Source organism: Heptranchias perlo, chromosome 11 (assembly GCF_035084215.1).
Source record: "Heptranchias perlo isolate sHepPer1 chromosome 11, sHepPer1.hap1, whole genome shotgun sequence".
Taxonomy (NCBI): Eukaryota; Metazoa; Chordata; class Chondrichthyes; order Hexanchiformes; family Hexanchidae; genus Heptranchias; species Heptranchias perlo.
Window position 1 is genome coordinate 51,578,667 of NC_090335.1, and position 23,669 is coordinate 51,602,335.

Genomic DNA, 23,669 nt, shown 5'->3' on the forward strand with positions numbered 1-23,669 from the left:
ATAAGATCGCCTCTCATTCTTCTGAACTCCAATGAGTAGAGTCCCAATCTACTCAACCTCTCCTCATATGTCCACCCCCTCATCCCCGGGATTAACCGAGTGAACCTTCTTTGTACTGCCTCGAGAGCAAGTATGTCTTTTCTTAAGTATGGAGACCAAAACTGTATGCAGTATTCCAGGTGCGGTCTCACCAATACCTTATATAACTGCAGCAATACCTCCCTGTTTTTATATTCTATCCCCCTAGCAATAAAAGCCAACATTCCATTGGCCTTCTTGATCACCTGCTGCACCTGCAAACTAGCTTTTTGATTTTCTTGCACTAGGACCCCAAGATCCCTTTGAACTGCAGTACTTTCCAGTTTCTCGCCATTAAGATAATAACTTGCTCTCCGATTTTTCCTGCCAAAGTGCATAACCTCACATTTTCCAATATTGTATTGCATCTGCCAAATCTCCGCTCACTCACCCAGCCTGTCTATATCCCCTTGTAGGTTTTTTATGTCCTCCTCACTCTCTACTTTCCCTCCCATCTTTGTATCATCTGCAAACTTTGATATGTTACACTCGGTCCTCTCCTCCAAATCGTTAATATGGATTGTAAAGAGTTGGGGACCCAGCACCGACCCCTGCGGAACACCACTGGCTACAGGTTGCCAGTCCGAGAATGTACCATTTATCCCAACTCTCTGCTTCCTGTTAGATAACCAATCCTCCACCCATGCCAGAATATTAACCCCAATCCAGTGATTCTTTATCTTGAGCAATAATCTTTTATGTGGCACCTTGTCGAATGCCTTCTGGAAGTCCAAATACACTACGTCCACTGGTTCCCCTTTATCCACCCTGTACGTTATATCCTCAAAGAACTCAAGCAAATTTGTCAGACATGACTTCCCCTTCGTAAAGCCATGCTGACTTTGTCCTATTAAATTATGTTTATCCAAATGTTCCGCTACTGTCTCCTTAATAATAGACTCCAAAATTTTACCCACCGCAGATGTTAAGCTAACTGGTCTATAATGTCCAGCCTTCTGCCTACTACCCTTTTTAAATAAGGGTGTTACATTGGCAGTTTTCCAATCTGCCGGGACCTTTGCCGAGTCCAGAGAATTTTGGAAAATTATTACCAAAGCATCCACAATCCCTACTGCCACTTCCCTCAAGACCCTAGGATGTAAGCCATCAGGTCCAGGGGATTTATCCGCCTTGAGTCCCATTAATTTACTGAGTACCAATTCCTTAGTGATTTTAATCGTATTTAGCTCCTCCCCCCCACTAGAGCCCCCTGTTTGTCCAGTGTTGGGATATTCTTAGTGTCCTCTACCGTAAAGACTAAAACAAAATATTTGTTCAGCATTTTTGCCATCTCCATGTTTCCCACCATTAATTTCCCGATCTCATCCTCTAAAGGACCTACGTTTGCCTTAGCCACCCTTTTTCTTTTTATATAACTGTAGAAACTCTTGCTATCTGTTTTTATATTTTTTGCTAATTTATTTTCATAATCTATCTTCCCTTTCTTAATCAATCCTTTCGTTACTTTTTGCTGTCTTTTGAAGACTTCCCAATCTTCTATCCTCCCACTAAGTTTGGCTACCTTATATGTCCTTGCTTTTAGTTGGATACTATCCTTAATTTCTTTACTTAGCCACGGATGGCTGTCATTTCTTTTACACCCTTTTTTTTCCTCAGTGGAATATATATTTTTTGAAAGTTGTAAAATAACTCCTTAAACGAACACCACTGTTCATGTACCGTCTTACCCTTTAAACTATTTTCCCAGTCCACTTTAATCAATTCCGCTCTCATACCATCATAGTCTCCTTTATTCAAGCTCAGTACGATTTTAAAATTCTCATCCTTGTTTATGAATCCCTCCATGGCCTTGCTCCTCCCTATCTATGTAACCCCCTACAACCCTCCGAGATCTCTGCGCTCCACCAATTCTGGCCTCTTGCACCTATCCGATTACAATCTCTCCACCTCTGTCACCTCCTTTAAGATGCTCCTTAAAACCAAGCTTTTGGTCACCTGTCCTAATATCTGCTTATGTGGCTCGTGTCAAATTTTGTTTGATAACGCTCCTGTGAAGCGACTTGGAGTGTTTTACTATCTTAAAGGCATTATATAAATGCAAGTTGTTGTTGAATGATTGTGAGTGGATAGAGGGTTAAAGGTGAGGTGAGTGACAGCAAAGCTAGGGGTAGGGGAGGATAAAGGGGGTGTGGGTAGTTCAAAGGGGAAGAAGTAGGGTAGTGATGGAAGGGGAATGGGTAATGGAAAGGTAAAGGGGTAGGGAACACAATAAGAGCGATAAGGCTAGGGGACTCTCGAGTAATTGGGGGAGGGGATGAGAAGGGAGCTGCTGTGGGACACATTTTCCCCACAACCACCCCCCCCCCCCAAACACAGAATGCAGGTATTAGTAGCTGCTTTCCTCAGTTCACCATGCCATACCATCCACTACCACCCACCCAAAAATAAAGAAGAAAAGAAAAAGACAGAGAGAAAAGCAAAAAGAGTTAATGGACATGAAGTAGCAGAGAAAAGAGAGTGACAGCACCAGAGGAGGAGAGACAGAGAGAGAAACGGCAACATGCAGACAGCAATGGTGCCAGGGATGAGGGACTTCAGTTATGTGGAGAGACTGGAGAAGCTGACAGGCAGCAGATAAAGGTTTAAAAAAAAAAGTGACCACATTTTCGGACTTACTGTATGCAATGCCACGGGAAATAAAACTTTTAAAATATTACTAGTTGATGTGCAGCGCACATTTCCTTAGCTTATAACAAGATTGTGTCATATTATTTCTATCACAGCTGGGTATCACATTTTTTTAGTACTAGGTCTAGGTTGGTGAGGTTTAAATTTCCCATATAGAATCATAGAATGACACAGCACAGAAGGAGGCCATTCGGCCCATCGTGCCTGTGCCTGCTCTTTGAAAGAGCTATCCGATAGGTCCCACTCCCCTGCTCTTTTCCCATAGCCCTGCAAATTTTTTCCCTTCAAGTATTTATCCAATTCCCTTTTGAAAGTTACTATTGAATTTGTTTCCACCACCCTTTCAGGCAGTACATTCCAGATCACAACACCCGCTGCATAAATTTTTTTTTCCTCATTTCGCCTCTGGTTCTTTTGACAATCACCTTAAATCTGTGTCCTCTGGTTACCGACCCTTCTGCTGCGGAAACAGTTTCTCCTTATTTACCCTGTTAAAACCGTTCATGATTTTGAACACCTCTATCAAATCTCCTCTAAACCTTCTCTGCTCTAAGGAGAACAACCCCAGCTTCTCCAGACTCTCCAGATAACTGAAGACCCTCATCCCTGGCACCATTCTAATAAATCTCTTCTGCACCCTTCTCTAAGGCCTTGACATCCTTCCTAAAGTGTGGTGCCCAGAATTGATCACAATATTCCAACTGAGGCCTAACCATCTTTTTATAAAGGTTTAACTTAACTTCCTTGCTTTTATACTCTATGCCTCTATTAATAAAGCCCAGGATCCCATATGCTTTTTTAACAGCCTTCTCAATTTGTCCTGCCACCTTCAAAGATATGTGTACATACACCTCCAGATCTCTCTGTTCCTGCACCCCTTTAATATTGTACCATTTAGTTTATATTGCCTCTCCTCATTCTTCCTACCAAAATGCATCACCTCACACTTCTGTGTTAAATTTCATCTGTCATGTGTCAGCCCATTTCACCAGTCTGTCTATGCCCTCCTCAAGTCTGTTACTATCCTCATTGTTTACTACATCTGAGTTTCGTGTCATCTGCAAACTTTGAAATTATGCCCTGTATACCCAAGTCCAGGCCATTAATTCATATCAAAAAGAGCAGTGGTCCTAATACCAACGCCTGGGGAACTCCACTGTAAACTTCCCTCCGGTCTGAAAAACAACTGTTCACCACTACTCTGCTTTCTGCTCCTTCGCCAATTTCATATCTAGGCTGCCACTGTCCCTTTAATCCCATGGGCTTTAATTTTGCGAACATGTCTATTCTGTGGTACTTTATCAAATGCCTTTTGAAACTCCATATACAAAACATCAACAGCACTACCCTCATCAATCCTCTCAGTTACTTCATCAAAGAACTCAATCAAGTTAGTCAAACACTATTTGCCTTTAACAAATCCATGCTGACTTTCATTTATTAGCCCATACTTTTCCAAATACCAATTAATTTTGTCCTTGATTATTGTCTCCAAAAGTTTCCCCATCACCGACATTAGGCTGACTGGCCTGTAGTTTGCCGGGTCTATCTCTCTCCCCCTTTTTTGAACAGGGATGTAACATTTGCAATCCTCTGGCACCACCCCCATATCTAAGGAGGATTGGAAGATTGTGGCCAGAGCCTTCGCAATTTCAACCCTTATTTCCCTTAGTAACCTAGGATGCACCCCATTGGACCAGGCCACTTTTCTACTTTTGAGTACTGCCAACCATTTAAGTACCTCCTCTTTATCTATTTTTATCCTATCCAATATTACTACTACCTCCTCCTTTACTGCTACAATGGCAGCATCCTCTTCTCTAGTGAAGATAGATGCGAAGTATTTATTTAGTACCTCAGACATACCCTCTGCCTCCACAAGATGATCTTTTTTGTCCCTAATCGGCTCCAACCCTCCTCTGACTACCCTTTTACTATTTATATGTTTATAAAAGACTTTTGGGTTCCCTTTTATGTTAGCCACTAATCTATTCTCATAATCTCTCTTTGCCCCTCTTATTCCCTTTTTTTTAGATCTCCTCAGTACTTTCTGTATTCAGCTTGGTTCTCTACTGTATTGTAAACCTTACATTTGTCATAAGCCTCCTTTTTCTGTTTCATTTTAATCTCTGTCATTAGTGATCCAGGGAACTCTAGCTTTGGATGCCCTTCCTTTCCCCCTTGTAGAGATGTGTCTACTCTGTACCCGAACCAACTCCTCCTTGAAGGCCTCCCGTTGTTCAATTACTGTTTTGCCAACCAATTTTTGATTCCAATCCATCTGGGCTGGATCCCTTTTCAACTCACTGGAATTAGCCCTCCTCCAGTTAACTATTTTTACACTTGATTGTTCCTTGTCCTTTTCCATAACTATTCTAAACCTGATGATGATCATTGTTCCCCAAATGCTCCCCCACTTCATTCCCCATAACTAGATCCAGGACTGCTTCCTTCCTTGTTGGGCTAGAAACATTGCTTGCATTATATTTATCTTTCACTCCTCCTAGGTCCTAGGATTTAAAAATAATTATTTGTTCTCAGGATGTGGCCAATCCTGACAGGGCAAGTTTATTGCCCATCCCTAAATGCCCTGATAATGTGGTGATAGGTCTTCTCCTTAAACCACTGTCTCCTTAAGCCACTGCAGTCCTTGTGATGATGGTGCTCCCATTAAGATATTAGGTTGGGAATTCCATGATCCTGGCTCAGAATGATGATATATGTCCAAGTCAGGATGGCCTGTGACTTGGAGTGAAACTTGGAGGTGATGGTATTCTCGCAACATTGCTGCTCTTGTCGGTGGTAGAGGTCGCAGGGAAGGTAGGTGCTGTCAAAGTAATGTTGGTAAGTTGCTGCAGCGCATCCTGTAAATAGTATATACTGCAGCCACAGTGTGCCGGTGATGGATTAGTGGGTATTGAGCCCAGTCACAGGGCCACTGATGAAACAAACTGCTCTCAACTGGATGGTGTCAAGTTTCTTGAGTGTTGTTGCGGCTGCAACTATCAAGCCGTGCGGTGAGTACTTCATCACCCTCCTGACTTGAGCCTTGTAGATTTGTGGAGGTTTTCGGTGATCAGGAGGTGAGCCACTCATCATAGAGCATCCAGCCTCTGCCCCGTTCTTGTAACCACAGTGTTGATATGGCTGGTCCACTTCAGCTTCTCGTCAATGGTGACCCCCAAGCTGATGATGCTGTTGAAGGTCAAGGAGAGATAGCTGGCTTTCTTTTGTTCCAGATGATCATTACCTGGCATTTGCATAGTGCAAATGTTGCCTGCCACCTGTTAGCCCAAGCCTGGATGTTATGCAGGTCCTGCTGTAGGCTGGCATGGCCTGCTTGATTATTGGAGGATTGTGAATGAAGCTGTAATCGTCAGTGCACAGCCTCACCCCTGACTTTATCATCTTAGGTACCATAATCCAGGCAATTTTGTTCACTCCACGTGATATTAAGAACCGACTAAATGCATCAAACGCAGCCATAACAACTCACCTGTGGTGCTGAAGATCTATGCACCAGAGCCAGCCGCTCCCCTAGACAAGCTGTTTCAGTACAGCTATGACACTGGCATTTATCCTCCTGGCTTCTGCAGTGCATCCTGTAGATGGTGTATACAGTACTGCAAAAGTATATACTATGATCTTTCAAACAATAAAGTTTGGTCTCCTTTAAGATATGTCTAGTAAAGTGTAACACTGCATCACTGTGTTTTGTTTTCAAAAATATAAGTGTGAAAGATTGCCCAGGTATGTACTATACACACCTGCCATTGGCCCCTGACCCCTTCTCACCAAGTAGCATCTCTGCAATCCAAGCCCTCTCCCCTGCTATCCAGAACCTCAAGCCTTCCTTGACACAAGGCCCTGTCCAGGTCCTCATGCCCTATGTTACTAAACACCAGTTCCTCCAGTCAGCCAGAACAACTTTAAGTGTTTTGATTGCTTTAAAAACGTGATTAATTTTGTTGAACCTGTGACCTTCCTGGTTTGTATGGTTCAGTACCACACTGGGTAGCGCTTTAACCCAATGAGCTATTGGGGGAGTTCAAAATATTTTTGAAAACAAAACACAGTGATGCAGTGTTACACTTTACTAGAAATATCTTAAAGGAGACCAGAAGATTAAAATATGCTAACAAACTTTATTGTTTGAAAGATCATAGTATATACTTTTGCAGTACTGTATACACCATCTACAGGATGCACTGCAGAAGGCAGGAGGATCGGTAACCAGAGGACACAGATTTAAGATAATTAGCAAAATCCAGAGGGGAGAATTTTTTTTTAAACGCAGAGATTGTTATGATCTGGAATTCACTGCCTAAAAGGGTAGTGGAAGCAGATCAATAGTAACTTTCAAAAGGGAATTGGAAATATACCTGAAAAGGAAAAATGTAGCATGTTTGGCATTGGTTCCTCTGTTACTGTACCTTCTATCAAATGTACTGCAGTAATTCTGACTGATTGCAGCAGCTAGCCTTGCATTGTGAATATAATAAATGCATCCTTTTATATTTTATACTTTTTTTTTAAGGCTTCAGGAGATTCGACTAGACGTTCTGAAGAATTTGTTACGCCAACGTGAAGCAAAGCAACAGGAAATGAATGTGAAACGGCTTGATGCATACTGGTCAAAGCATCAGCAAAAGAAAGGATTGACTACAAAAAAGATAAGATTGGAGCACATCAAAGGTACTGTTAGCTTCATTTAGAAGAGTATGAGTGACTATTTCTGGTTTAACTTGTCTTTCATTTGTCCACCTTTTTTCTTGTTATTCTTTACCATCATTTCCCCTGTTAAGTGGTCAGACCTCTGCCAATGCCATAATGCAACTTACCTTGGAGATGTGTGATAGGTCACCTATCTGTTTGTCTGCAATTTATCACTCTGTTGGGAACAATGGGAGAAACACTTGTCCTACCATTCTATGACATAGCCCTTTGCTAGGGGTTATGGGGAGCGGGCAGGAAATTGGACATGAAGCTGAGTTCGGATCGGTCAATGCCCTGTGGGTGGCGGAGAGGGCCCAGGGGCTATGTGGCCGGGTCCTGCTCCGACTTCTTGTGTTCTTTAGATTTGTGGTTGGGATCAGATCAGCCATGATCTTATTGAATGGCGGAGCAGGCTCGAGGGACCGATTGGCCTACTCCTGCTCCAATTTCTTATGTTCTTATGTACACCAGTTTCCAATGTTGCTGAACTCCATAGCTGCCCAAAAAAGACTCTTTCATGAAGTGCAAAGTCTTTGTAAATAATGTCCCCATACAGCATTTTACATAATGTCCTCACTAGATGTTCATTTTGCTAAGCTTATGACGCTGCTTTATATAATCTATCCATATAGATGGGAATGCTAGTCCCAAAAAGGTCATTTAACACTATAGGGCTGATTCCATGACATGTGCTCCAATCTTGCAAGGCTCCATGCTGGGAGCAGAACCTTGCAAAATTTACCCCATAGGATTTTTTGATTGGTTGCTTTTTGGCGAATGGGAAATCTGAGCCAATGAGGATGCGTTGCATTCTATTAACACATCAGGCACTTTCCCATACTCTTTGGATACGTCCTATGTTGTTTAGATATATAGTACAAGCAAATGAGCAGTGGATTAGCAGGAATTAAGCAAATGCACTAGCACATTTCCCATGATGTTGCTCACTGTGATTTGGACAATACATTGTTTATAGCACCAGGAGCATTTGACCAGATAATTTATATTATAGTTGATCTCCTGTGATGTAGTTTAAGTGGACTCACAGTCCAGGATCAACATTTTAATTTTTAAAAAATTGTTCTGAGTTCCAATTTGCCTGTTTCCCTACAGCAAATGATCACTCTGTAATTGATTTGCTTTTGGGAAACGAGCCGTTTAAAATTTAAATTACCCCCCCCCAGGCAACAATATTGGACACCAGGGGCACACAGGAGGAGGCCCTTGTGCCTAGCGTTGCTGGGGCACAAGTAACAGGAAATATGTTATGACATTTTTCCTTTTGCATGTTGTCACAATACACTTGAACATACGTGACTGGTTGTATAATGTGCCCCCACCCACTTCACACAAAATTTTTAGATGAGCGCAAAAAGAGGCAGAGATCAGTGTAATGGGTTCCCAATCTATTTTATATTCGCACCCGGCCAGATTACCCTAGTTTTCCAGCTCAATAGCGGAAGAAATTTGGGTATCAAACAGGGTATCAAAGGGTTATTTCCAATGCTCTCTGAGCCAGCCTCCCCCATGCACCCTCCGTAAAGGTGCTGACCTACATTGGCTCCCGGTCTGGCATCGCTTTGATTTAAAAATTCTCATCAGTTTTCAAATCCCTCCATGGCCTCACCCCTCCCTATCTCTGTAACCTCCTCCAGCCCCACCACCCTCAGAGATCTCTGCGCTCCTCCAATTCTGGCCTCTTGTGCATCCCTAATTTTAATCGCTCCACCATTGGCAGCCTTGCTTTCAGCTGCGTCGGCCCTAAGCGCTGGAATTCCCTCCCTAAACCTCTCCGATTTTCTACCTTTTTGACCAAGCTGTCCTAATATCTCCTTATGCTACTCGGTCAAATTTTGTTTGATAATGCTCCTGTGAAGCGTCTTGGGAAGTTTTACTATGTTAACGGCGCTGTATAAATGCAAGTTGTTGTTGTAGTTAGGGAAGATCCAGGATGTGAGTTGGTCATGCGAAGGGGAAGGACTCATAGGTGTGAGGGGAGCAAGGGGATAGTGTAAAGGGGAGGGAGGTGTTGGAAGGGACTGGTGGGAAGGGGAAGCAGTACATGAGGCTACGGAATCCTGAAACTTCTACCTAACAGCATTGTGGGAATACCTTCACCACAAGGACTGCAGCAGTTCAAGAAGGCCCACCACCACATTCTGAAGGGAAACAAGAGATGAGCAATAAATGCTAGCTTTGGCAGTAAATTGCCCCATGCATTAATTGTTTTTGCTTCTATTAGATGTTGCTTATTTGGGGTGTGGGTATTTTTGTAGTAATTCTGGGAAAAGAATCAAAATTTCTCATAGATCATAAACAATCCAAATGAAGTGATGTACATTTGGAGTTGGAGTAAGAACTGTTGATACGATCTCTCAGTACTTTTATTTCTCAAAGTCCATAGCACTAAATTATACATTAAATTATATAAAAATGTATTCCGATATTTAAGGAATAAACATTTGTCTTTCTAGAAATAAGAAAACTAACAGCTAAAAGGAGAAATGTGGAAGGGAAGCTGGAGCGGCGTAGCCTCATACAGGACTATGCAAATCATGGTTCACAGGTTTATGCACCTATCTCTCGATTTGGCCAGTTTCCAGACCAGAATTCAGAGCGTTTCGTTGTGAAAAGTCGTTTTCTATCCACATTTGATGGTAAGTTAATGTTCCAAAAAATACAATCTGTTTTGGATTCCATTGTCATCTGAATGTCCAACTATGTACAGTCATTTTACAAAAATAACAAAATATAACACTTCCCATGAATTCCAAATCTCTTTGCACTGCCTTGGGTACATGGAAAGTGGTTCAATATCAATCCTTGGGTTCTGAAATAGGAATTTACCCATTTTTAACCCATTTACATTATCCATGTGGTCACCGAGAGGAAGATAATACTTGCAGGTGTCTAAATATGGCTGCTGCGAAGGTGATTCTTGGAAGAGTTACAAATGCAAATTTTCTTCATATACCCTGGAACCTAGGTTGTGAGAAAATTTGCATTGTCCGAACCAATTCCTCCTGGGTTAGTTCTAACATGTATGTCTAGGTGTTCCAGTTTTCATAGTAGCAAGTGTCAGAGACATGGGCCCAAAATTTAATGTGAAAGTAACTGTGAGGCTAACAGCGCTCACCGTTATTTACACGCCAATTGGACAGCAACATCAGGCGAGCACACATGCGCAGTTAAACGCCAAAATCCGGAAGTTGCTGTCCGAGATGCGCTGCCCCTCCATCATCTCGCTGACTGACTCACCTTGCTGTACATTGAACGGCCTGAAGTTCCTGTACTTAAGTGGTAGATATGAACTAAATGCGTCACAAAAAGTTAGGGCTTGTTCATTCCTGTCTAAGCACCCTTTTAACAACATGATAAGTCTTAATTACCAATTGCCTTTCTGCTGAGATCATGTCTGCCTGCTCAGGTGGACATAAAAGATCCCATGGCACTATTCGAAGTTAGTTCTCTTGGAATCCTGCCCAACATTCATTCCTCATTTGTTGCTTGTGGCACCTTACTGTGCACAAAATGGTTGCCATGTTTGCTTACAAAACAGTACTAATCTTCTAAAATAATTAATTGGCTATAAAATGCTATGGCACATCTTGATAACATGAAAGGCACTATATAAATGCAAGTTTTTTTCTTTCTTTGCTGTAAGAGGCATCAACTAGCCTGAGGAAGATTTTGACAGTTCCTAACCATTCAGTGATGTTGTTAATACTTGTCACAAGTCTGTCAGTTTAAGTTGCTGTGAGAAGTAAACTGCATGGAACTTTTATTTTAAAGCAACTTATATATTTTGTTTTCTAAGTATCTACATAACCATTTTCTATGCATATGAAATCCAATTCTAGGAGATGAGGATGGTACAGTGTACTACTGCAGTTTTCTTCTGGATCTTGGGATCAAATCTAATTGAGACTGGTAGTATGAAATTCTCCTCATGGTCAAATCAGTTTGGGTAGTCTCAACCTATTATAGTTAGCATAGGCCTGCAAAACAATTTTCTCCTAATTTGGTATTGTTTGGGAGAAAAATGGCAAATTGAGAGGGGACACAGAGATGGGAAAGGCACCTACCACATTGTACATTAGGAAGTACTATACCTGATTTGACCTGGGCAGTGCTTGATGCTAATAGAGTTGCCTGAAATGGGTGTGTGTTCTATTGTCTTGCACTAGTATCTCACTATTTCTGGGCCTTCATCTAGATCAGTTCTCAGAGCCATACATGTCAACTGGACACTAACTTCATGTATTTTTTTTCACATCCTGTGGTACACTTCTTCATCAGAGTGGGTTCTGTAGTTATCAAACCCACTTCTACCTGGAACATTGGCCCTTTTCACCCCTTTCTAGCATCTCCTTTTACTGGGCAGGTAAGGGGAGAATTTCCATTTATGAGCTACTGGCACACGCCAGGAGTGCATATTGGAAAATTGTGCACCTCCAGCATGTGATTTTCTATCCCTTAAAATGAATGGATGGAAAATCACTAGCCAGGAATGCACAATCTCTTGATAAGCACTCCCAATGTGTTTGCCTGCAGTGTTGAAGTGGAAAATCTTCTTTTATAATGTCCCAATGATCTGTTTACCCCACCGTAAAGTTAAAGACCCCAGTTGACTGCATTTGCACACATTTTTCTAGCCCAAACACATGAAAGGTACAAAGTTAGAGTAAAGACAGTGCACATATATAAATAAGTCCCTCTAAAAAAAAGTTGAAAGAGGTTTTTACTGTTAACTGCTTTGAGCTGCTTCAGGCCTATACTGTACACTTTAACATTTTTAGGTCTACTAGATTTGGAGTACTCTCTGCCAGATTTTGTTACAAATCCACGTATACAAATTCAGAGACCAAAAAGTACAACAAAGGACGGCTTCTTGAAGTATGCTGCTCGACAGGAGATGGAGTTGGCCAAAATTCACAAGGTGCATGTTAGTGAATAGATGCTAGCTTGACAGCTTGTTGGCTCTGGTTTTGTACTTTTGGTTTTGTAAATTTAGAGGAAAATGTGAGTGAGAAATATGTTGTCTCTAGTACTGAGGACCTATTCTATATTAAAAATGGTGTGTGGTCTCAACACTCTATTGGAACTGCAGCTGTAGGTGTCACTATCAGTGTAACCTTACTTAATCTGATATTATGTGACACGCCTACCATGTTTAGGAGAAATCCATTAACAGCTGTTTGGAAATTGAAAGATCAAACCTGAAGCTGAAATTCAAAAAATCCAAGAGAACACCTGAAAATGAAGAATAGTTCAGGAAAAAAGGAACAGTAACTGGGGACAATAAAAGCAGTAATCAGAGAACCTTAAAAGCCATGCTGGCACTTCAATAGAAAGCATCAATGAATGCAATAAAGAACTTGCTTTTATATAGTGCCTTTCATAACTTCAAGATGTCCCAAGGCGCTGTACAGCCAATTAAATATTTTTGAAGTGCAGTTACTGTTGTAATATAGGAAAACACAACAGCCAATTTGCACACAGCAACGTCCCACGAACTGCATTGAGATAATGACCGCATAATCAGTTTTTTTTTTAAAGTGATGTTGGTTGAGGGATAAATATTGGCCAGGACACCGGGGAGAACTCCCCTGCTCTTCTTTGAATAGTGCCATGGGATCTTTTATGTCCACCTGAAAGGGCAGACAGGAGACCTCAAATGAAGAAACGAATGCAGTCCAAATACGACAGTAAAAGAGAGCATGGGAGCAGGAAATAGAAGCACCTAAAGATTGAACACATTGGAAACAAAATTCCTTGGCATTTCATAAGGACAACAGTGGAGGAACTATTGGGATGGCAGTGAATCCCATTGCGTTTATACTTTGCTTGAGATTTTGTTGTAGACTGGTCACAACTATTATTCGCATTTATCTTTCACCGGAGATTGGTATTACTTGTATTGGCCAATTTTATGCGACTCTGGAGAAAAGGAATCAGGAAAACAGACATATTTGACTTAAATTCATTACTTAATTTATTTATTGTTTCTGCAATTTGTCATTCACGGTACAACATTATTCTTGCGTGATCTTCAACACTGCCGTCCGCCTGCCCAAATGATGATTTGGTACTGCCGCTGGCTTCTCTTGTCTGACGCAGTTTCACCTATTCCTCCAGGTTTTTGTAACCCACTTGTTTATAACCATTTTCTTGCTTATCTTATTTTTAAACCATCCTCAAGGTCCTTTTACTTACTACCTTTCAAGTGTTCTCTTGGACTTTTTGTATTTCTGGTTCAGGTTTCATGATTTGATTTTCAAACAGCTTGTTAATGGATTTCTCTTGAACGTGGTAGGCCTGTCATGTGACATTAGATAAAGTAAGGTTATGCTGACGTTATTTTCACGAATTAATTACATTAAGTGCAGATGTCTGTTTTCCTACATTCCTCTTCACTTTGTCTCTGGTGTCCTTCGTTATTCTTTGGCAATTTACAATATCAGCACAACCTTTACATGCATGCTATAGACTCATCTTTATATCAGAATTTAAACACCTGTTTTTCCGTCAACAATGTCCTTACTGAAATCTCATTCAAGCTGTTACAACTGCAACCCTCATCCTTCTTTTGCAGGCACATACATTTTAATTGGCATGGGTTTTTATCCCTTTCCCATGCTATCCTGGCTGGCAGCCCATCTTACACCCTCCATAAACTTGAGCTTATCCAAAACTCTGCTGCCCGTATTTTAACTAACACCAAGGCCCGCGCACCCATCGCCCCTGTGCTTGCTGACCTACATTGACTCCTGGTCCACCAATGCCTCAATTTTGGACCTACACCACCTCCCCACTGAGCAGTATTTCAGCCCAACCATCCTTCAAAAGATTGCTTCCACCACCTCCTCCTCATTTCCCCTCTCTCTTCTGTCCTTCTCTCCTCACTCCAATACCCTCGTCAGGCATGTGGTTTTGAAAATCTGAAGCAGTGCCACATAGCTTTGATTTAAGAAATATATTTTACACTAAAAGAAAAATACAATTCCGACTAGATAATTTAAAGAATAGTGCTAACACTCTAAACTTAGAGTTTGTGTCCGTAAAACACAGGCCATACGGGATGCAAAGTTTAAAGGAGAAGAGTCAGAAAAACCACTTCGCTTTCTGTTCAAGATTATAAAGCCTTCTGCTCGCCCTCCAACACCTACAGTTGAGCCACCGCCTGAGGTAAGGACAAAAAATAAAGATGCTGCCCTTCAAGGGAGAAAGTATTTAACAATTTATTTTCCTAAACTGTTCATCTTCAAAATCAAGGGAAAAAAATGAAAAGCCTTGATTTCAGACTGACAAAAATGGGCTTCACTGCTTCATGAAAAACTTGGTTCTGTAGCACACTGGCAAGGCAGCAACTCAAAGAATAAGTTCTGATGGTGTCGGAAAAGTTGACTAATTAGGTTCCCAACTGAAAGGAAAATGCAGCTTTTAAAATTTTTTGTGCACACTTGCATTGGTAGAGTGACCTACTGACCTTACCGAATTTGTCAGGCTCAACGGATTTAAATAATTTTAATAGTTTGGACACAGGCATCAGCGACCCCCTATGTTTAGGGAAATGCACCAATGTGCTGACATTGGGCATTCAAGTCATGGTGTTCAGTGGAAAATGAGATGAAAATGCTGCCTATGCTGTCCTGGGTCCAGGTCCCGTTGACCTGTAGGAAGCTGAGGCAGTTATCCTGGGTCATTTGTAAGTGGGTACTCCAAGGTGTGCAAAATGGTCTGCGGCCTGCTGATCTCACCTCAAATACATCTTGTACCAAGAAACTGAGGTGATTGACAAGAATCAATAAAAAGTAGCCACCCAACTTTTCCCAAAAATTAATCAAATTTCAGAAATATGGAAAAATGCCTAATGAAAAATACTGCTCTAAACAAAAAATAGTAGGTCCCTATTTTCCTTTCGATTTTTGCATCTCCAATATCTCCCCAATTTTGTGTTTTGGTGGCCTCCAAAGTTAACGAACTAATTCAAACTCTTACTTCCAATAAGGCTCAAATCCCCCTATCTACCATTAGGGAATTTAAAAAAAATGTAAACTGCTCAAATAACATTTTACTTAGGTTACAGTCTGCTCCTGATAACTCTCATTTTTGCAGTAAAAAAAATTGACTTAAGCAATGTGACAAGTGAGAATTTAGTGGTAAAAAAATTATTAGACAATTTGATCTAAGTAAGTTTGAATTAAGAGTAGTAGATAGTATATAGTTTTAAAAAAATTTAACTAAAAATAAAGTACTGCATTACAAACGATATAGATAGTACAGTCTGGAAGGGACCTGATTCAATACCTTCATATCAAGTTCTTCTATCTGCTATTTTAAAATAAATTGTTTAACCCTCCATTCAGGTAGTGAACAGATAAATATACTAAGTGTTTTTATACTACTGCAGTGTAATTTACATGCTGATTGTATCTCCTCTGCCTACCTCCCATCACTGACTTTCATCATCAGAATGCACCTTTCATTTTAAACTTTGTATTTTACATGATTGTATTATGAAATGTGAAATGTTTCCAAGAAATGTAAGAAACACTGTTAATTGAGCCCTATATCTCTAATATATTTAAAATATTGAATGGTCACTACATCCAAAGGAATCGCACCTTTAGGTGGAGCTGTGAGCATAATATTATGTGGCATAACATTGCAGGACAGGGCCACCTAAAGGAAAAAAATAGTAATTCACCTTTGGATCCATGCAGCAGGATTTTTGTTTTAAAAGTTATTTAGGAAATGCATGGAACCGTTTAAAAAAAACGAAATGCCTATCCTTGGAAACCAATTTAAAAGCTCAAAACCAAATGAGATACCGGCCTTGGTCGAATGCAGCCTTTACATAGACGGCCACATGAAACCCGCGAAGCAAAATAGAAAACTCAGAAGAAATTTTGGAAACATGAACTGAAGTTGTAGGAAAGATAAAATGATGCCTCATGAGAACAAGAAACCACAGCATCTGATGGGTAAGCTGAAGCTCCCTGAACGTGTACGGAACAGGTGTAGAGAAGTCGTCAATTAATGTTCACAATCTGAAAGCAGCAGGGAGGGAACGGAGATGGCAGGGGGAGAGCAGTGTAAGGGAAGATAGGAGGAGCAGAGAGTAGGGGAGGATAGAGGGAGAAATGGACTAGAGAGGATGAGGGACATTGAGGGGAGAGAAGCGGTTCAGATTTTTGCTTTGGCTTCAGTATTAAAGTTAGAATCTTTTATGCTGCTGCTTTCAGATTATTGTGCGCCTATTTTTTGGCCCTTGATATTGGGCCTCGGACCTCATTGTCACAGAGCTGGTGTGGCACTGCAGCCTGCCGGCGCAGTGAGGAGTGAAGAAAAATCGGGCCGCCGCTAACGTTGCAGCAGCTCTGAGGTAAGTAGGTCGGACAGGTTGAGGATGGGTGGTACGGAAGCATCGGCGATGGATGAGTATCGGGAGTGGCGACAGGTCCTTTTAATGTGGGGTCGGGGGAGCATTTTTGAGCCTCACGGCTCCACGTTCAGGTAAGTTACTTACCTTCTTGGTTGGTAGGCATTCAGTAGGGTTGGTTTCACTGAGTGCGAGCTGCCTCAGGGTAAACGGGTGTTGGGGTGGTGTTAGGCCCTTTATACACACATATAAAGCACCCGACGCCGGCATCAGGTCGGTAATGTGGGTGAAGGCGCCTCTTGTATGTCCTCACCCAAAATGGCGGTTGCCATACTTTTCGACCGGAAGTCTGCATGTGCTTCCTGCCCGCCATTTTGGGGCCTTAGTAGGCCGCACTGGCGCCTGAAAAACGGGTGCTGTTTGGCCCTATTTTTAGGCCCATTTGTGTTCTCTTTAGTTTAGAAGATTGAGGGGTGATGTAATAGAGGTGTTTAAAATGATAAAGGGATTTATTAGATGCAGAGAAACTATTTCCTTTATTGGGGCAATAATCGTAAAATTAGAGCTAGGCCATTTAGGAGTGATATCAGGTTGTACTTTTTAACAGAAGGGGAAGTGGAAATCTGGAACCCTCCTCCCCAAAAGACTGTGGAATTTTCAAGACTGAGATTAATAGATTTTTGTTAGGTAAGGGTATCAAGGGATATGGAGCGAAAGTGAATAACTGGGTTGAGGTACGGATCAAAGGTGATCTAATTGAATGGTGGAACAGGCTTGAGGTACTGAATGGCTTACTCCTGTTCATATGTGACCCACTGCACTTTGACTGTAATGACTTTCTCTCACATATCAGGGGATTTTACTGAGCACCTTTGTGAAGTTGTCAATTTTTTTCGTGTCTCAACTTTTGTGAAACTGCCTATCAGCTTTTGCTAGTTTTCTAAGTTGGCATGTATGGCCCTGTTGAGTTGATGTCTCCTTACTATAGGAAAGGTGATGAAAATGTTACTCGTTTGTCAGTTGCTTGATACAGGTGTACACAGCAAACTGCCTGACCTGCAAGATGACCCAAGTGATGGATTGAAAGGATGCAGTTTGCATGAAAGCTTCATAGAATCTTACAGCACAGAAGGCGGCCATTCGGCCCATTGTGCCTGTGCCGGCTCTTTGTCAGAGCTGTCCAATTAAGTCCCACACCCCAACTTTTTCCGAATAACCCTGCAAATTAGTCCTCTTCAAGTACGTATCCAATTGCCTTTTGAAAGTTCCTGTGGAATCTGCTACCACCGTCCTTTCAGGTAGCGCGTTACAGATATTACTAATCCTCTATATGAAAATATTTCTCCTCATTTCCCCTCTAGTTCTTTAGCCAATTATTTTAAATCTATGACCTCTGCTTACCAACCCACTTGCCGGAGGAAACAGTTTCTCCCCTTGCTCTGTCAAAACCCCTCATTATTTTGAATACCTCTATTAGGTCTCCCCTTAACCTTCTCTGCTGTAAGAAGAGCAGTCCCAGCTTCTCCAATCTCTCCACATAACTGAAGTCCCTCATCCCTGGTATCAACCTGGTAAACCTCATCTCCCCTCTCTAAGGCCTCGACATCCTTCCCAAACTGTGGTGCCCAGAATTGTACACAATACTCCAGCTGAGGCCTAACTAGTGATTTGTAAAGGTTTCGCATAACTTTCTTGATTTTGTATTCAGTTCCCCTATTTACAAAGCCAAGTATCCCATACACTTTCTTAACCGCCGTATCAACTTGCCCTGCCACCTTCAAAGATTTGTGAATGTGTACCCCAGGGCCCTCTGCTGTTGCACTCCCCTCAAAATAGTACCATTTAGATTATACTGTCTCTCCGTGTTGTTCCTCCTAAAGTGCTTCACTTCATACTTATCTGCATTAAATTGCATCTGCCATGTGTCTGCCCATTTCACCAGCCTACCTAAGTCCTCCTGAAGTCTGCTACTATCCTCCCCACTCTTTACTATGTTGCCAAGTTTTGTATCATCCACAAACTTCAAAATTGTACTCCCTATACCAAAGTCCTGGTCATTTATATATAAGAAAAGCAATGGTTGTAATACCGATCCCTGGGGGACCCCACTGCATACTTCTCTCCAGTCAGAAAAACATCTGTTCATCACTAGTCTCTGCCTCCTATATCTCTTAGCTAATTACGCACCCAAGTTACCACCATCCCTTTAATCCCACGTGTTTCTATTTTCCAAATAAGTCAGTTATGTGGTACTTCACCTTTTATGGGAAGAGCTAGTCCCGTTCCAGATGTTGTTTACAGGTGGTACAATTCTGTGGTCACTTGTGAAGCAGAGATGGCAAAGATGTCTCCTCTGACATGTCCAAATAGGTGTGGAGGGATCTATAAGTGTTGGTGCCAGCGTAATGATAGCATGGAATAAATGCCTCTAGTATTGTTGCACCAGAATTTGTTGATCCCTCGCAAATGTTTCTTCCTTATCTATTATCATGAAGGGTGTTCAGAACCTCCAATGAATAACCACCCTCACTACTTTGCATTACATGCAATTGAAATGCCATCAGTAATGAAGAATGAAGGAAAAAGCCCAAAAGTTCAAAAATGGGGATTAGCCAGCGAAATCAACTAATACATAGAGCAAAGTGTAACTAAAATTGCAAAAATAAAAGGGCCCGAATGATCTCTTTGCCACAATGGCGGCGGATCTTTAGTGTAGTGGGACTTCCGCCTGGACCTTATCTGCATCCCTTAACCTGGCTTATTTCCTAGGATCAAGATCCGAGTCATTTATGATGCCGCTAGGTCACCCAACTCAGATGGTGTTGGTGGTGGGCGGGTGAAAATTTACTGTGCCACCTGATTGTAGCGTAGCCACCAAAAGATGCCAAAAATCTTTAAACATTTTTTAAACTTCATGCTTTTTGTGATGCAGCCAATTGCTCTGTGCTACGAGGGTGCAAATGACTGGAAATATATATTACACACTCATGTCTTTTGTGTCCCATTAGAATACCACTCAATTTTTGGGCGGTATATTTGTCACTTCTTGCTGAAAATCCCAGAAGTGGTGATGGCTGCTGGGAACCTGATTTTCCTTCTTTGTCCACCCAGATTTTGCTGGTTTACTAGTATAACTAGACAGGAAATTAAGCCCCAAAGACTCTTACCAACAACTAAACTGCTATCTCCTTTTAAGAATCCTGCTGGAGCAGGCCATGTCCCAGAAGTCCCATGAGGGTGAGCTGCATGTTATGTACAGATCTTCCCCCAAAGAACAGTTGCCATTTTAATAATTTTATTTACATGCCAGTAGTATGACCTCATGTTTGTCCCAAATTGTCCATTGAAAAATTGGAGCCAGAATTTTCCTCATCTGCCAGCGAATCAGTAGTGCAAGATTAGGTGCCCAATTTTCTGATCCCTGCTGACCACCAGCGAGGCCTCAGAAAATCAGCACTAATGAATACACTTGCAATAACTGTAAGTGGTGTTATATCTCTAATTGAGTTTTATTCATTGGTATGGATGGCTTCTATATTGACAGTAGTGAATTATTTCATTCATTGACATGTAATAAAAGCTTTACTTTTTGTTAAAGATGTAATATTCCAAACAGTACACCAGTCCCTAGTTAAGACAATGGGTACTTATACTGATAGGGTGCTGTGAGATGCTGTCATGTCCTGGGCCACTGACAATGCTGGCAGTGTCCTGTTCCAGGCATACAACAAATGGCAAATTTTAGAAGGTTGGATCCTAGATGCACCTTCCAGCAGAGCTTGCATTACAAAACAGTAACTGTAAATGATGTTTGTGTGATTGTGTATGCCTGTATGGGCGTGAGTGAGAAGGAAAGCTGGGCCTAAGTACTCAGTGGTACAATGTTTTTCCTGAGCAGGCCTTTGGCTTCACCTTCCCCTGCTCCCACCATATTCTTATATGTAAGGATGTTGAGGATGAGTTTCAGCAAGGTAATGTAAGACTTGTAACTTCTGAGACCTCCTGCAATTCAAGTCTGTTCCCTTGTAGTCTGTGCCATCTTCTCCGGCAAATAGTAATCTTCAGAAGTTGTAAGTTGAAGGAGCACATACACAGTGTCGGACAGGTGCAAAACCTGCAGCTCATCCTGATCGGTAGGTGAGTATGCATCATGCAGCCAAGTTGTCAAGTGGGGGGGAAGATGGAGCTTGCTGTGATGCCTTGCCAAGTCATAGCGTGGCTGGCAATACTGCTGAAGAGAATTACATTTTCAAGAAATTTTAAAGATCCTGAAATTCCTGTTTTAGCCCCTGTAAAAATACAACCTGGATTTTCCTTGAATCATACTCAGAACATGATAAGTTCTTATGGACTATTTACTGATCATCCTGCTATAGAATGCCTCAGTCAAATTGGCCATTTAAATTATAAATCTCACCCTTTAGGCTCTTAGCGACCCTGGATTCCGTGAACATGACGGCACAATGATGGAAAATATGTTGTACGACACCATCTCATTAGATTTGAATTTGCCCAATGCTAGATGTGGGATAAAAATCCCAAAAATCGCTTTGGAGGTGCAGGGAGCCAGAATTTTCCTCTTCTGCCAGCTCAGGGAAGGGGAAGGGAAGGATAGAAGAAATTGTGTAGTATAGAAATGCATGTTCCTAAGGTTGAACAAATTATGCATTTCTACCATTGGATGAAAGCTAAATTAATATTGACAGGTCTTTTTTATTGCAATATACATTTTTGTTAGAATAAACAGCTTACTGTTTAGAGGCATCAACTAAAAACTTAAACTGCATTAAATGCAGTGTATATTTGGTTTCCACTGCTATAATCCTCTTTCTGTGGTCAACATAATTTTACAGCTCTAGAATTTTGTCAAACATTTAATGGTATTAATATGACTTACTTTATATAATTCCACTTAACACCAAGTTTTAAACATTAGGACTATACTACTAAGCTTTCCTCTTAAACCCAATGTGCTTGTGAAGAGATTCAAAATGAAGGACAATACCTTCACTAAGACGCATAATATCTGCTTTAATTTCTCTATATTTCAGGGAGAAGAAGAAAAGAACCTGGCTATCATTTACCTGCAGAAATTAATAAGAGGAAGGGCTATTCAGAATATGGTAAGTTTTTATGGATTATGAAACAAATATGGGATCGTCTACAGAACAGGATTGAAATTTATCAATCCGTGCAGTGTTGTGTACTCTGGGGGAATTTGAGGAACTACACCTTATGAACTGTGGTAAGGGAACGACAGGACAGTGTGTCACTTTATGGCTTGAGCAACAGCAAGATGATTTTGTCAGTTCTCAGCCAGTTGATAAAACTCTGCAATAGTAAAACATTGCATAATGGAGGGAGGGGCTTCTAATTTGCTTCCCTTAAATTGCACTTTCTGACAGCAACAATGGCATTGCTGGCAGTTTTGGTGACCTGCACAGTCAGGCGATTCCAACCATCTGACTTGGAGTTGGAATGTTGACATGGGATAGGTTGAGCAAAATGAAAAGCAATTAATGGTAATCTTGGAGTTGTGGACAACACTAATGTGTTCCATAATCTTGTAGATGTTTGAAGGCAAGGAGAAGCGTATTGAGCTGCTCCATGAACTCCGCACCACTCACGCACTCCAGGAGGACAGACATCTGGTGAAGCAAGCAGAAATGCAGGCTATATTGGCCTTGCAGCGAGAACGGGACCTACAGCAGCAAACGGTAAAACAATGGGAATTGTAATATTTAATGGAAATCAATTCTGTTGGAACATTGTTATGCTTTCTTTGTTACTTATGATTATGTAGCTAGCCTTACACGTGGAAATAAAGGTCATGTAATATTAAGCGACAATTTATTTATACAGTGCATATTTTTATAAATTCTGTTAAATAAGATTGAGAATAATAAGGAGCACCTCCTGGCTCCACATTCAGGTAAGTATTTTTTTTAAACTGACCTTTTCGGTTGCGGCCTGCGCGGTCCCTTTAAGGACCTGCTGGTTAGGCTGCATGTAGAGCTGGTTTTCCTGAATGCAGCCGGTCCAGCGCCGATTGCGTTCAGGGTAAAGCAATTTGGTAAAGGAGGTGTCAAACAGGCACTGGGCACCTTTATTTGCAAATGCAAATTGCCTAATACCTATTTTAGGTGTGGGCCCTGGACTCCCCTTGTGATGTCTATACCAATATGGTGGGCGGCACACTTCCGACATGGAATGCATGTGCATGCACCGCCCGCCATATTGGACACTTTGACACGAATTGTACGCCTGTAAAACAGACGCTGTGTCATTGAATTTCTAGGCCATTCTGGTGGTCCTGTTATTCATTATCAAATAAAGTTGCAGGCAGGTATGATCCATCAGTACATTCAGTAATTTAAAATTGACATTTAAATCAGGAAAATGGACATGATGAAGAGTAAGTTTAAATTCCTGTTAGACTAGATTATTAATCTTGTACAAATGATTATTTTCATGACAGGCTATTACAATTAGTATGAATTCTTCTGTCTTCCTACAGCGTTCCACAATGGAAGACTATCTCTCACACCTTGAAGGTCGTGTACTCGCAGACATGTTTGACTTCCTGAATAAGGAGCTGCTGCGACTGCAGGAGGAAAGACGCATCCATGCAATTGTTATGTTGGCCGAGCGCCGCCGTCGGATCAGAGAGGCAGAAGAGAGTGGGCTACGTCAAGTAGAGGAGAGACGCAGAAGGGAGGAGGATGAAATTTTCAAACAGGTCAGACACTTGCAATATAAAATTACATTGTAACAAAATAGGTATTAATTTTCTATTATATATGCCATCTACACTTCATTTACGTGGATAGACTGGAGAAGC

At 41.4% G+C, this 23,669-nt stretch overlaps 1 protein-coding gene and 1 long non-coding RNA gene across 3 annotated transcripts in view; one reads left to right on the forward strand and one right to left on the reverse strand.

Moving 5' to 3' along the window:
• Nucleotides 1-23,669, forward strand: part of cfap91 (cilia and flagella associated protein 91) — a 65,093-nt gene that overhangs the window by 25,381 nt on the left and 16,043 nt on the right. For both annotated transcript variants that reach the window (XM_067993016.1, XM_067993017.1), the window contains exons 8-14: nucleotides 7,265-7,422; nucleotides 9,918-10,100; nucleotides 12,243-12,382; nucleotides 14,515-14,631; nucleotides 21,880-21,951; nucleotides 22,399-22,545; nucleotides 23,346-23,567. In XM_067993016.1, coding sequence (XP_067849117.1) covers nucleotides 7,265-7,422; nucleotides 9,918-10,100; nucleotides 12,243-12,382; nucleotides 14,515-14,631; nucleotides 21,880-21,951; nucleotides 22,399-22,545; nucleotides 23,346-23,567 — 1,039 coding nt within the window. The remainder of the gene's footprint in view (nucleotides 1-7,264; nucleotides 7,423-9,917; nucleotides 10,101-12,242; nucleotides 12,383-14,514; nucleotides 14,632-21,879; nucleotides 21,952-22,398; nucleotides 22,546-23,345; nucleotides 23,568-23,669) is intronic.
• Nucleotides 13,415-17,164, reverse strand: LOC137327328 (uncharacterized). The gene is made up of 2 exons (XR_010964425.1): nucleotides 16,976-17,164; nucleotides 13,415-13,761 (listed from the first exon to the last, which is right to left on the reverse strand). It is a non-coding gene; the product is annotated as an uncharacterized lncRNA (long non-coding RNA).